Here is a 13,613-nt window from a genome sequence, read left to right as displayed (position 1 = left end):
TCATGAAAATCATTTTTAAATTGATTAGAATAAATTTATAATATTAAAACAAATCCTTTATATATATATATATATATATATATATATATATATATATATATATATATATATATATGAATTATTAATTTCATTAACAAATTTCAAAATAAAATCATTTTTCTCAAAAATATTTAATTCTAAATTATTATTATATTCTAATATTAGATATTTATGAATAAATATTTTAATAATTATTTAGAATAATATGTATTGTAAATAGAATTTTATATAAATTAAAATTTATAATCTTATTAAAAAAATATTGTTTAAAATATTTAATTTAAAATTATGATTATTTATAAATAGAATATATATAAATTAAAATTATTAATCTTTGATAATTATTAAAAACAAAATAATAATTTAAAAATATTTTATTATTTTATATGATAATAACTAAGTTAATATTTTTAATTTATATTAAAACAAAATTTTATAATAAAAAAGTGTAGTTGCCTAACCACTTTTCTATTTGAATCCGAAGTAAAGTAAAATAATTTAATTACATTATATTGTTTAAATTTACATGGTAAAAATTAATAATATTAATTATTTTTTATAAGGATAAATATGACATATTTTTGTTAATACACATGTAAAACAAAAAAAATATAGGTTAAAAGTTAATATTAAATAATATATTTTTCAATATTAATAATAAAACGTGTCAATATCATTCTTACTTTAATATTTAAATAAATTTTGAATTATTTTAAAAATTATTTAGTAATAATTTAAAAAGTTGTATTTAAAAAACATTAAAGATATTAATATTTATTTATAATATATATATATATTTTAATTAATAAATTAAATTCGATAAATAATTTAATATTTAATTTAAAACATATCCAAAACCTAAAACTCATTTCAAAGTTAAATTTAAGTCACCGACATATTTATATATATTATTTCATATTTCATATTTTATTTATTTAAATAAGAATATTATAAATCACACTAAATATTTGTATAATTTATATTTATAATATATTTTAATAAAAATAATTATTAGTATTACAATTTCTTTAAACTCGAAATACAAGAGTTATTATCATATTATAAATAATTTAAGTTTCTAATTGCAATGGTTAAAATCAAAAATTTTATGTTTGAAATGGATGTAAATGATAATTTGTTTTAAAATTTTAATAATAAACATAATTAAATATATTATATTATATATTATATAAATAAATTATTTTTTATAATAATATGAGATTATAATATATTACATAATATATAATATATAAAAATATTATTTTATATAAATTTATTAAAGAATATGATATAAATTAATACATTTATTACTTTTTAATTTATAGAAAATAATAATAAAAAAATTCCTAAAATACAACCGAACAAAATTGTAAGTGAATCCCAACCCATTACAGTCTAATAGATCTAAAATTCTTTGAGATGTCTTTCATTTATTAAATAAATAAATTTTGTGACACGTAGAGAAACGATGAATCCCAATGTTTGAAAAAATAATTAAGACTCAGCGCTTGTTTGATTATTTTGGTGTTTTTTTTTTTAGTTTATTGTTCTTTATCATATATTATAATTTTAATAATAAATTACTTAGTTTTTCACTTAAAATATTAAAATATTTTTATTTATTTTTATTAAATTTTAATTATGTAATTTATCTTAAATAAATTTAAAATAACTCGTTTTTTATTAAATAAATATAAATATTAAAATATATATATATATAAGAACACAACAAAAAAAATTAAACCATTTTCTTAGTACGAAAAGAGTTAGGTAAAATTATAAAAATATATATATTAATCCAATAAAAAAATATTTGTTGAATAAAAAAATAATATAATTTATTTTTAAATAATTAACATAAAAAAATAAAAAATCAAACGATTTTCTTAGTGTGAAAAGAGTTAGGTAAAATTAAAAAAATATATATTAAATGAATAAAAATATATTTGATGAATAAAAAAATAATATAATTTAATTTTAAATAATCAACTAACAAACTATGAAGACTTAAAATAAAATAAAAGACAAGTGTACGGAGGAAATGAAAAGAAAAAGATAAAGCAGAAAGAAAATAAGAAAGATTTAATATAATCGAAGAAAGACAGAGAAAAAAATAAATAACGTGGGGCCCTTTCGTCAGTCATCAGCACACCGGTGTGTTTCCATCATGCAACCTCACAAGCCGTAATTGCCGTCTGACTCTCTTTCTCTCCATTTTATAATAATCTTATTACAAAGCGTTATCTCTCTTCTTCGGTCTTTTTTCTTTTTTTTTCCTTTGTAATATCTCCCGTCATTCCTCTGTGTCGCCTGCTCCAGCCTCCACCGCCAAGAGTAACCACTTAGAGCTACTAAGCACAGGTATCATGTATATATATATACGCGTATGTTCATATGGATCTAAATCTGAATCTGATAATTTTATTATCGCATATTTTGTAAGCAGAAGGAGGAGAGAACGTGAATTCCCGTGTCTATCAGGAAAGACGCGACATGGCTTCACTTGGAGAGACGACGATGAGGACATACCTTTCTGCATCTAACGACATTGCTTGCCCCAAACCGCGTCGACTCGTAACGATGAATACTTCCATCAACGATCAGATCTGGTCTTCCAGATGGTAAATCAAGTGCATATATCTAAAATTACTCTCAGATTTCTAATTGTTCATCAATCAATCTCTTTACAAATTATCTTATAAATTATTTTTTTCATTTTTTTCATTTGAAATTTTTAGTAACCATCAAGGGGAAACGTCTGAATCCAAAGTCGGCTCGGAGCTTCTTGATATTATCCTTTCTAAGGTATCCTTCTATCTTTCTGCCTCTTCGATTCATCTCCGTTTGTTTAGGAAATTAACTATTCTTACATTCAATTCCCTAAATTTATTATTTGCAGAAACTAGTTGAATTTAAACTTTTCATCTCTATGTATCATCTATCTCATTGAGCTTGCTTTATACAGGGGAATTGTGGTGCAGACTATGGCAATCAAATGGCTTCATCTCCACCCTACTACTGTGGATCTCCTCCTAGCAGGGCATCTAATCCTTTGATCCAAGATTCAGAATTTGGGAACATGGGTGTCTTCTGTCCATTCTCACCTACTACTTCTCCATCCAACTCTTCATCTGCATGCACAGGAGTATCATGCTTTAGTACAAAAATTGTGCACAAACCAGCTGCAGTGAGGATAGAAGGGTTTGATTGTTTGAACCGTAATAGAAGAAACTGCAGCATCTCTGCTGTGGCTTAGGGAGCAGAAGAGGTGAAAATTTTGGAGGTAAACAATAATATCTGTGATGTATATATATAAAACTAATCTATAAAAAAAGAGGGATGGGATCTAATAAAAGAGATGGAGGTAGGGAAGAAGGTGAAAAACTACTTTACTTGTTTCTCTCCTCTGAGTTTGATTTGCATTTTAATGTTATTTTAATTTTAGAGTTTAAAAGTTTTCTTATTTGTTTCATAAAACATTAAGGGTCTTAGTGAGTCAGTCACTCTTCTCCTTGATTTGTAATTGTAAGGTGTAACTGAAAGGCAGGGAGTGAATGGTATTTTCAAAATTTGCTTAGAAAATTTACCAAATTTTCATATTATAAAATTAGCGTTTGATGATATATCTGCTTGATTTTGGTAGCTATAAATTTTTTTGTTTAAAATAATTTATGCAATTTATAATAAAAATTGTTTAAACTCAATAACAAAATCATAAATAAAAAATATTATTCAAAATACAATAAAAAAATAATTAATTGACTTCGACATTGTCAAGATAGAACTAGTTGGAAAATTTTCAAACAATAACTATGCCTAAGATATTTGTAGGCATCTTAAATTCTCACAATTTTTCTTTACAAAATTCAATTTGAATAATCTTATAGTATAACAATACCCATATTTCAAGTTATTTGGAGAAGACAACATTTTTTTTATATCTTGCACACCTAAAGTAAACTTGTGATAACCTTACTTACATTTAATAAATTTGGCCCTACTAAGATGTATTGAAAACTAAAAGATTGTGGATGTTCAATCCTTACTCTTTTATCAATTTATCCTTATCTCAACTCTTTACAAAAAAAAAAAATAAAAAAAAAAATGAGAAGTTAGACAATTCCAAAAAAAAAACATTAATACATAACTCTCCCTATTTTCACGGCTACACACTTTAAAAAGGACAAACATATACATCATTTATGTTGGCATAGAACCAATAGCGCTATTGATAAGGACGTAACAAAGACCATTATAATCATCTTATTTTTTCAATTTTTCAAATAGGAAGCTTCCTCATCATATAGTGATGATTGGATCGCAAGAAGCTGAAAACGAACCTTATCACATAGGGAAGCCCGAGATACATAAACAAAAAACTCTCAATTTTAAATCCAAAAATACATGTCAATAAATAAACACTCGATTTTTAAACTCGAATTTACAACTTTCAAATAATTTCGAGTCAATATAACCTTTATACAAAAACGATTTTTTAACTAAGATTATAATAAAGATTAATTTGAAAAAGTTATCATTCTAACCCGGATTGATAAAATTTTGGGCTTGGGCCAAGCAAAATAAAAAAAATATAAAAAATAGAATAAAAATGAGACTTGTATGATATTTGATATTTGTTTGTTTTTAAGGAAAATAAAAAAATGAAATAAAAAAAAATGGCAAAAAATCGCTAGAAATCTCCGTGTACGGAGGCTATTGGAGTCGGCATCAGGCTGCAACGACAACAAGTAGAGGCGACACAACATAGTAAACTTGGGTTCGGTGGGGACCTAACCCTTTAGTCAAAGCACGTCCAAGGTGCGACCTTGACCAAGTTAATCTGGGGGCTAAAAGCTATAATGTATGTTCAAATGGCTAAACAAACAGAGGCAAACATGACCCCAAAATCGGATGGATCGCCTTGGCCGCAAAAATATTGCTCGCGTGCGATTGCTAAGCGATTGTCTTTCTCAAATGTGTCCCACAAAGAGCCTGAAATTTAACCGGCCATAGACACATACAAATTTATTTAGATCCTTCATTTCTCAACCAAATGACTTGTAGAAAAGAGAAATGTGTTTTGAGAGGTAACGGGGAGCTCTAAAACCATGTTTTACGACTAGGCATATTTAATTTGGATAGAAAATGATTTGGTAAAATCGAGTTTTTACCAAATGCTCGAACCTTTCGTTGAATTGAAATAATTAGGACATAGGTTATCTTGGGTAATGGTTATCGAAACTATCAGGATATAAATTAGAGCTTAAAATATCTATACGTGTTTCATTTTTTTCCCGCCTCATCCTATTTTTTCAAAAAGGATGGATTATTTTACAACTTTTTTAATCGAAAGTCCCGCATTTAAGGCCGGTCTGTACACCGATATTGGTATGAGCTCCATGCCTTACATTCCTCTCATATGCTCCACCAAAAAGGGAGTACGTGAGATTTTTATGATAGGCTCGACCCGGTACTATTTTTAGAAAAATATTTTTTGAAAGTGTCACTTCTTTAGATGCACCTTTGATTTACCTTTCTCTCGAATCCCATAAAATAACTCTCTCTAGAATCATCTCGTTTAAGTGAGATGAGGAACTGAAAATATGATTTATCTAACAAGAGCGTTTTTATTTGGCCTGTACAGGTTCTAGGCCAATCAAATGCTAAGACGGATCGATATAATTTTCTTAAAACTTTCCACCTTATTTTGTTTCTTAAAAAACTAGGAAAGCAAGTTATAGAATTCATATCAAGGGTTTGATGCTTGGTTACGTGTGGGAAAGGCCTCGGCGCTATGTCCCACTCGTCTGTCCTAAGAGGATAGTCTCTACTCCAAAGTATGTTAACCATTTGGATATTTGAGGATTGTTAAACTTTTGTTCTGAGCTCTGAATTCTTTTGCTCTTGTGAATATCTTAACTTGTGTCTAATAAGGGCAATCGATATTTCTCTCATAAATTGAATCTCATAGTTCATTGGTTATAAACAAGATTAAAATAAAAGATTCAATAATATTTCCCGATAAAAAATGAGGTCACAAAGCATGAAATGGAAATATTAAGGAGAACATAAAATTTTGTTTGGAATTTTCAAAGTTACAAATGAAATATAAGTATTTTTCCAAACGTACTAAAAAAATTATCAATATTTTTGTGGAGGTAAAATATATTTTCAAAAACATGCATAATTAATTTTTTGATTTTTGAAATTAAGAGACTTGAGTTATGGCATCTCAAAGTTAATGATTTTTCCCAATAGGTCTTAAACATTATAGAAAATTTGTATTATTGTTGAAAATATTATTTGTTAGGATCTAGGTCGGGGACGGCGGACCAGGGTCTGGCCGATTTACACCTTTCACTCAACAGTTGGTGTTTAATCCGGTTAGAGATTAATACCGGGTTTCAATACTACACAAACTGTCACAAACCCTTGAACCGAGTTCAAGTGCGGAAGTGGTTTGTTTCAGGTTGAAGCAACACACACACGGGCTGAATAAAGATAGGTTTGGATAAAGTCGGTTTGAAATTTACTAGGTCGGTTTAAGGTTTAGTGAGTCGGTTAAAAAGATGTAGATCGGTTAGAGCGGTACAGGTCGGTTAGTGTGAGTCGGTTAGAACGTAGAGCCGGCAGAAAGTAAAGAACAAGACAGATTTTATGGATGTTCGGAGATAAAACTCCTACATCACCCCTTCTTCTCGAAACCGCGAGAAGGATATCCACTAAGGAATACACAAACACAATATCCGATCGAGACTTATTTGCTGCTCGATAAACACTCGTACAATTCTCACCGAAATTGTAATCTCACTTCAAATGTACGCTTTAAACTTTGAATCTTGTAGAGAGATAATCTTGTAATTAATAACTCTTAGAACTTGTAGCTGGTGGAATTGGTAACTACATTTACTCCTCTTCAACTCCTTCTTTTATAGGTGAAATGTGTCAACGGTCACATTTCTTCTCCTTGAATCTGATTGGTTGAGCAGAGGTTCATTGTTTCAGACTTGGCGGTTTAGACTTCCAATGCGTAGGTCAAACCGGCTAGGTTTGTCTTTTACTTAATGTAGTAACTGTCGGTTGGACAGTTGTCTGCACCTGGAAGGTTGCGCCTCTGACTTATCCTAGAATGGAAAGATCTCTTTAGGCGATCTTCTACAGCCTGCAGAGTATCACCGGACTTGTATGAATATGGCAATGTTATATTCTGTTCCTTTGGTATCATATTCCGTAGATACTCAAAGTATCTGTTTGCACTGATTTATAGATTGTACTTAATTTGATAGTTCTGACTTCTTTCTGAAATAGTCTTTTCATCGGTTTTCCGGTTGAGTGCATTTCGGTTTAGGATGTCTACCGATTGTTCATAGCTTCAGGTTAACCGGATGACTTCCGGTTTTGGTTACATCTTTTGCCTTGTCTTCTGACCGGTCTTGTTTTCTTGATCGGTTGGATTCTTGACCGGTCAGATTTTTGACCGATCCTTGTTCTTAACCGTTCCTGCACAGTGAGTTAGTTTTTGTTAAGTTCTTATTTAACCGGTCTAATTTATCTAACAATTTCTCCCTTTTTAATTATTTTATTTAAAATATTCAAAGTTATGTAAGAAGTAAATTGTAGGCCGGTTGTTTTAAGAGTTTCTTTGGCCGGATTTTTGGAAAAGACTTAGAAAATTTTTTAGACAAATGTTAGAAAAATTTTGGAAAAATTTAAGGAAAATTATATCTTATCAATTTCTCCCCTTTTTATTATTTTATTTAAAATATTCACAACTAAGTAAGAGGTGAAATGTAGGCCGGTTTCCAAAAATACATTATATATATAAGAGTGAGAAATATAATAAAGTAAACATAAGCAATAAAACTTCTATTCCCTCTTCTTAGGCATGAATCTCTCCCGTAGGTAGGCAGCTATTATTCCCTTTCCCGGATTGCAGGTGTCGGCGCCAACTCTGGAGGAGGATCCTTGACCGCCCGAGGTTCCGGTGAATGGTGAGACCTATGGAGGAACCGATCTTAGTGGAATTGCTTCGAGACCCCGCGTTCTTTTGTGCAGCGGCGGTATATCCTCTTCCTCGACATCTTCAACCTCTGGGGAAACTGGGTTGGGTGTAGCAGTAACCGGTTCAGCAATGTCGGCCAATAACTTTTTAGCCGCTGCCTTCTTGGAGGATGTCTTTCTCTTTCTGGTGACCGGTCCGGTTGATGGAGCATCCGCCTTTGATTTCTTATGTGCATCAGCGATATCATCGAATATCAGATGTTGTTCGACTAACCGAACCGCATCCTCATTTACTTGAACCGCTTGTGCCGGGGCAACATCTTCTATTGTTTGAACATGTTGGGCCAGGTCTGCATCCGCCTGTTCCCTTTCCTTTTGAAGTCGTATTCGCTCGTCCTCGGCCTCTTGAATCTTCTGAGCCGCGATTTCATTCGCCTTTTTAAGCGCTTTGTCGGCTGCCAGCTTTACCGCTATCATCTCCGCCAACTGTTCGGAGACTACCTTTAGCTCGGCTTCGATCTGGGCATGTTTTTCTTCAAGCGTTGCCATTCTTTCAAGTATTGAGCCGACCTGTATACCGGATTGAGACAGACCCTCTTCAAAAATTGCCAGCCTTTGATCTGTTGTCATTAACTTTTTGTCACTAAGGAATACACAAACACAATATCCGATCGAGACTTATTTGCTGCTCGATAAACACTCGTACAATTCTCACCGAAATTATAATCTCACTTCAAATGCACGCTTTAAACTTTGAATCTTGTAGAGAGATAATCTTGTAATTAATAACTCTTAGAGCTTGTAGCTGGTGGAACAGGTTACTACATTTACTCATCTTCAGCTCCATCTTTTATAGGTGAAATGTGCCAACGGTCACATTTCTTCTCCTTGAATCTGATTGGTTGAGCAGAGGTTCAATGTTTCAGACCTGGCGGTTTAGACTTCCAATGCGTAGGTCAAACCGGAAAGGTTTGTCTTTTACTTAATGTAGCAACTGTCGGTTGGACAGTTGCCTGCACCTAGAAGGTTGCGCCTCTGACATATCCCAGAATGGAAAGATCTTTTCAAACGATCTTCTGCAGCCTGCAGAGTATCACCGGACTTGTATGGATATGGAAATGTTATATTCTGTTCCTTTGGTATCATCTTCTGCAGATACTTAAAGTATCTGTTTACACCGATTTGTAGATTGTACTTAATTTGATAGTTCTGACTTCTTTCTCAAACAGTCTTTTCATCGGTTTTCCGGTTGAGTGCATTTCGGTTTAGGATCATAGCTTCAGGTTAACCGGATGACTTTCAGTTTTGGTTACATCTTTTGCCTTGTCTTCTGACCGGTCTTGTTTTCTTGATCGGTTGGATTCTTGGCCGGTCAGATTTTTGACCGATCCTAGTTCTTAACCTTTCCTACACAGTGAGTTAGTTTTTGTAAAGTTCTTATTTAACCGGTCTAATTTATCTAACACTATTTTTGACCATCATATATATTTTTTGGGATTTTCTAAAATGATTTTGAGGTTCAAATTTACTAAAGAATGTCGTTTGGGGAAAAGAGGAACCAAACATGCCTTAAAGAATTTAAAATATTTCGTAATTAATACTTAAAGGTTAAAATTGAATCTAAATGAAGTCCAAAGACCAATTTAAAAGAAACCAAAAATTTCGAAGACCAAATGATTTTAATAAATATTAAAATTAATAAAAATTGAGAGTTCGATGTTAAAATTGTATAGGAGTACAAAGAAATCACATGGTCCAATTGTTGTTGCTGACCCTGATAATGTTAAAAAGGGGGAATGTAGCAATCTAGGGAGAACATCTACTCGTGGCATTTGATCCAAGAAGAAGCCAGTCCAAGGTGGTCGTAGCAATTGTCAAACATATCGAGGATGTGGTCGTGGAGGTGACTGTGGTGGTGGTGGTCGAGGATTAGTTCGACTAGCAAAACTTGTATTCAGAGATCATTATTAAAACAGAGGGAATCTCAAACTACCTTGTGTATTTTTATACTTATAAATATATTGGTTAATTTTTTAGCTCATGTTCTTAACTTGATTTTTGAAATGGTTAGATTAAGTTAAATAAAGAAAATAAATATAATATCATTTCTATGTGAAATCTCAGTATTGTAAGTTGAACAGAGGTTGTTCTGTTCAACAGAGAGTTAGCTAGGAGTTCAGAAACAAGTAGTTGTTAACTCTTGTGTATTTGACCGAATTTGTGTAGTGTTCTATACTAATCAAAGCTTTCTAGTGATAAACCTTCTGGAAACAGAAGAAGGGGTGACATAAAAGTTTTATCGCCGAACATCCATAAAACTCCGTGCGTTATTTCCGTTCCGCTCATTGAATTCGTTTTCCTGAAGCTTCAAATCTAGCAAGTAGTTCCGCACTTGAATCCGTTCTAGAGCTTGCGAAGATTTGTGAATAATAGAAATTGATCTTAATCCCTCACAAGATTAATTCTAATTGAATGTTTAAAGTTGTTAACTATATTCAGAACCACCTCTCTATAGAGTACACCAATTCTAATACAACCATACTGGTCCAAAAAAAGGAAAAGACCCATTGTTCTACATCCGATGATCAATAGGGGTACTAGTTATACATTATTTACATTAATATACCTTGATAGTTATTCAGGTGGAAACATAATTTTAATGACCCCCTATGTCCCACATCGGGTCATAGAAATATTTTCCACAATAGATCATAGACATTGTTTTAGACAATGGAGTAGGCCCCTATTTGATCATTTAGTGATAGATAGGCATATGTTTTTCCATTCTTGACATGAATGTACATTTACAATTAATCATGTGCTAACACAATTTTAATTATCCCTTATGGCCCACCCATGTTGATTGGCATAATAGTTCAAAAAAGGAGAATAGCCCACCCATGTTGATTGGATGATTGAAAGAAATACTAGTTATTCCTTTTTTAGATGAATGTACTTTGTCAATTATTCACGTGAGAATAAAATTCTAATGACCTCCCAGAAAACACGTCGAGTCATGGGCATATATATCTAAATACAAAACACAAATCCCATATTTGATCACTCGGTTGATCTAAAAGCCTACAAGTTGTTTTTTCTTGTCTTAGATGTTTTATAAACATGAAAACTATATAAGAACCTATTATGGGAGAATTCTTCTTTGTATTAGTAGCCAACAGGTTGTAGGTTTATTGTTGTGTTCTCTTTTGCATGTTCTTCTATCTTATTATGAAATACCATTAAAGACATATTCACATATAAGAACAAGGACACAAACCCCTTACATAAATTCCATGTATGATCAATTATATGCCACAATTCATAACTTTTCGTAGAAGTACCATCCAATGAGTATCCCCTTGAAAGCATATCTGGAAGACACCAACCTCAATCATGCATTTAGATCAAAAAGCAATAAGTTATCTATGACATGCATATATGTCTATAGAAACCGAGGTCTGAGTGGACCACTGAAGATAACAGGATGAACAACCTCGACAATATAGCAAAAGACATCTCTACAAGACACTGGACGATAATTTTTTCAGCAAGATCACCACATGTACAACTGCCAAAGAAATTTTGGAAATGTTGACTTCGTTGTGTGAGGGAAATGAGCAAACAAAAGAAAACAAACTCATGGTTTCCACACAACAATTCGACAACATGAAGATGCGTTCTAGAGAGAAAATGACTGAATTTGATGAAAGACTCGGTAAGATTATCGTTGATCTCTCCAATTTGGGCAAGATATACATCAAAAGAGTGGTTGCAATTAAATTTATGTGTACTCTTCCTAGAGAATGAGATATAAAGACGATGACCATGAGGGAATCTAAAGACCTCAACAAGATGGAATTGCATGATCTGTTTGCCGATCTGAAGGCCTACGAGTTTGAGATAAACTCTAGGAATAAAGATGAGACATCCACATTATCCATCTCAACCAAGGCGCTGATGACTATTGAGGAGCCACCTGTCACGACTGCTGTGAAGTCTGATGAGTAGATCAGCAGCGATGTTATGGCTCTCTTCGTGAAGAAATTCAGCAAATTCATGATGAAGACTCACTCGACTCAAGCCTTAATAATAATAATAATAATAAGAGTGATTACAAGGCTAACTTGAAGTATTTTAACTGTGATAAACTAGGACACTTCAAGGCTGAATGCATAAAGCCGAAGAGGGATGACAAAAAGAAGGATGATAAGAAGAACAAGGAGTAGGAAGCTCTTATGGCTGCTAAAAGCAAGGGAAAATTGGCCAAAAACGATTTGGATGACTCATCATCAAGTGATAGTGATGATGAAGTCGTCACATGCTTCATAGAAGATGATGAATCTGAGGTATTTGACTTCTCCTAGAGGAATTCACAAGAGAAGACTTAACTGCTACAATCAATGAAATGGTCATTGAGTACATGAAGTTGTCAGACTCTTTTATGAGATGAGTTTGAAAATTAAACGATAACACCTCTTCATATTAAGTATCTGAACCAAAAGATTTTGAAAACAAAATGGTTGAGCTCTGGTTTGAGAATGAGAATCTCAAGGAAAAGATTCAAATTCTTTCTTCTAAAAACCAACGCTTAACTTATGTGGTTCCTAGACAAAATTTGAGGATGTAGTCAGACAATAAATCAGTCTGCCGAGGTCTGCCGGATGCAAATCCGGTTTAGGATTTGACTATGGTAACCCATATAAGGCCAATAAAATGTTCAACCTAGTGAAAGGCGAGCTTAAGACTATAAGCTTTGTCAAGGGATATTTAACAGAAAAAGGAACTGATCCAATCTGTGAAGATCGAACTTTAAAGGATAATGTTAAATATGTGAAGCTAACTGAAAGCTGGCTGAAGCCTAAGAAGGGGACATCCAGCAAGTCTAGCAAACCAAAACTTGAATAAAATTCAAGAATTTTTGGACAAAAACCATCCTTTAAAGTTAATGGAACAACTGCTAGAAGGAAGACGTCTGCCAAGCATAAATCATACGCATTATTAACCACACAAAATGAGAAATCAATTAATATAACCCAAATATGGATTCCCAAGGGACTGATGAACCATGTACCTAGTTAAATGTGGGTACCAAAAGTTTTAAATATGTATATTTTTAGGTATATCAGGTTAGTTGCTTGGAGCGAGTCTGTCTGATATCTAGACATCGGTTGCTCAAGACATATGACGGGTGACAAACGTCTGCTAACGGAAGTAACAAAGTGCACAGGGCCTAAGATCACCTTTGGTGATAACAAAAAAGGTAAAACTGTGGATAAGAGTAAGATTTTCCATGATAACCTCACCATTAACAACGTGCTACTTGTTGAAAATTTATGTTATAACCTGATTAGTAAAAGCCAGATTTGTGTCCATGACTATACTATTGATTTTCAAAAATAGCCTGCCTTGTTACGGATCCGCAGGGTAACACCCTATTGACCGTAAGTAGAGTAGGAAATTTTTATAAAATGAATTGGAAAAATAAGATATCCGATCCTGTATACATGATAACAAAAAATGATCAAAATTGACTATGGTATAAGAAATTGAATCATCTTAATTTTAAAACCATT

The 13,613-nt window shown here is 32.1% G+C and overlaps 1 protein-coding gene across 1 annotated transcript; it reads left to right on the top strand.

Annotated features, from left to right (window-relative positions):
• The first annotated feature begins 2,464 nt into the window (after nucleotides 1–2,464).
• On the top strand, nucleotides 2,465–3,634 carry LOC124928990. The gene is made up of 3 exons (XM_047469273.1): nucleotides 2,465–2,660; nucleotides 2,778–2,844; nucleotides 3,005–3,634. Exons 1-3 carry the CDS (start codon nucleotides 2,533–2,535, stop codon nucleotides 3,293–3,295), a joined length of 486 nt encoding a protein of 161 aa, XP_047325229.1. The 5' UTR covers nucleotides 2,465–2,532; the 3' UTR covers nucleotides 3,296–3,634.
• Nucleotides 3,635–13,613: the final 9,979 nt, after the last annotated feature.

The sequence above is a fragment of the Impatiens glandulifera genome, chromosome 1, assembly GCF_907164915.1.
Source record: "Impatiens glandulifera chromosome 1, dImpGla2.1, whole genome shotgun sequence".
Taxonomy (NCBI): domain Eukaryota; kingdom Viridiplantae; phylum Streptophyta; class Magnoliopsida; order Ericales; family Balsaminaceae; genus Impatiens; species Impatiens glandulifera.
This window is presented reverse-complemented; position numbering and strand designations above follow the sequence as displayed.

Excerpts from the sequence above, each read along its gene's own strand:
- LOC124928990 (XM_047469273.1), top strand. The coding sequence starts at position 2,533 with ATGGCTTCACTTGGAGAGACGACGATGAGGACATACCTTTCTGCATCT. Across the intron at positions 2,661-2,777 it reads CAGATCTGGTCTTCCAGATG|TAACCATCAAGGGGAAACGT; the intron begins GTAAATCAAGTG and ends TGAAATTTTTAG. Across the intron at positions 2,845-3,004 it reads TTGATATTATCCTTTCTAAG|GGGAATTGTGGTGCAGACTA; the intron begins GTATCCTTCTAT and ends TGCTTTATACAG.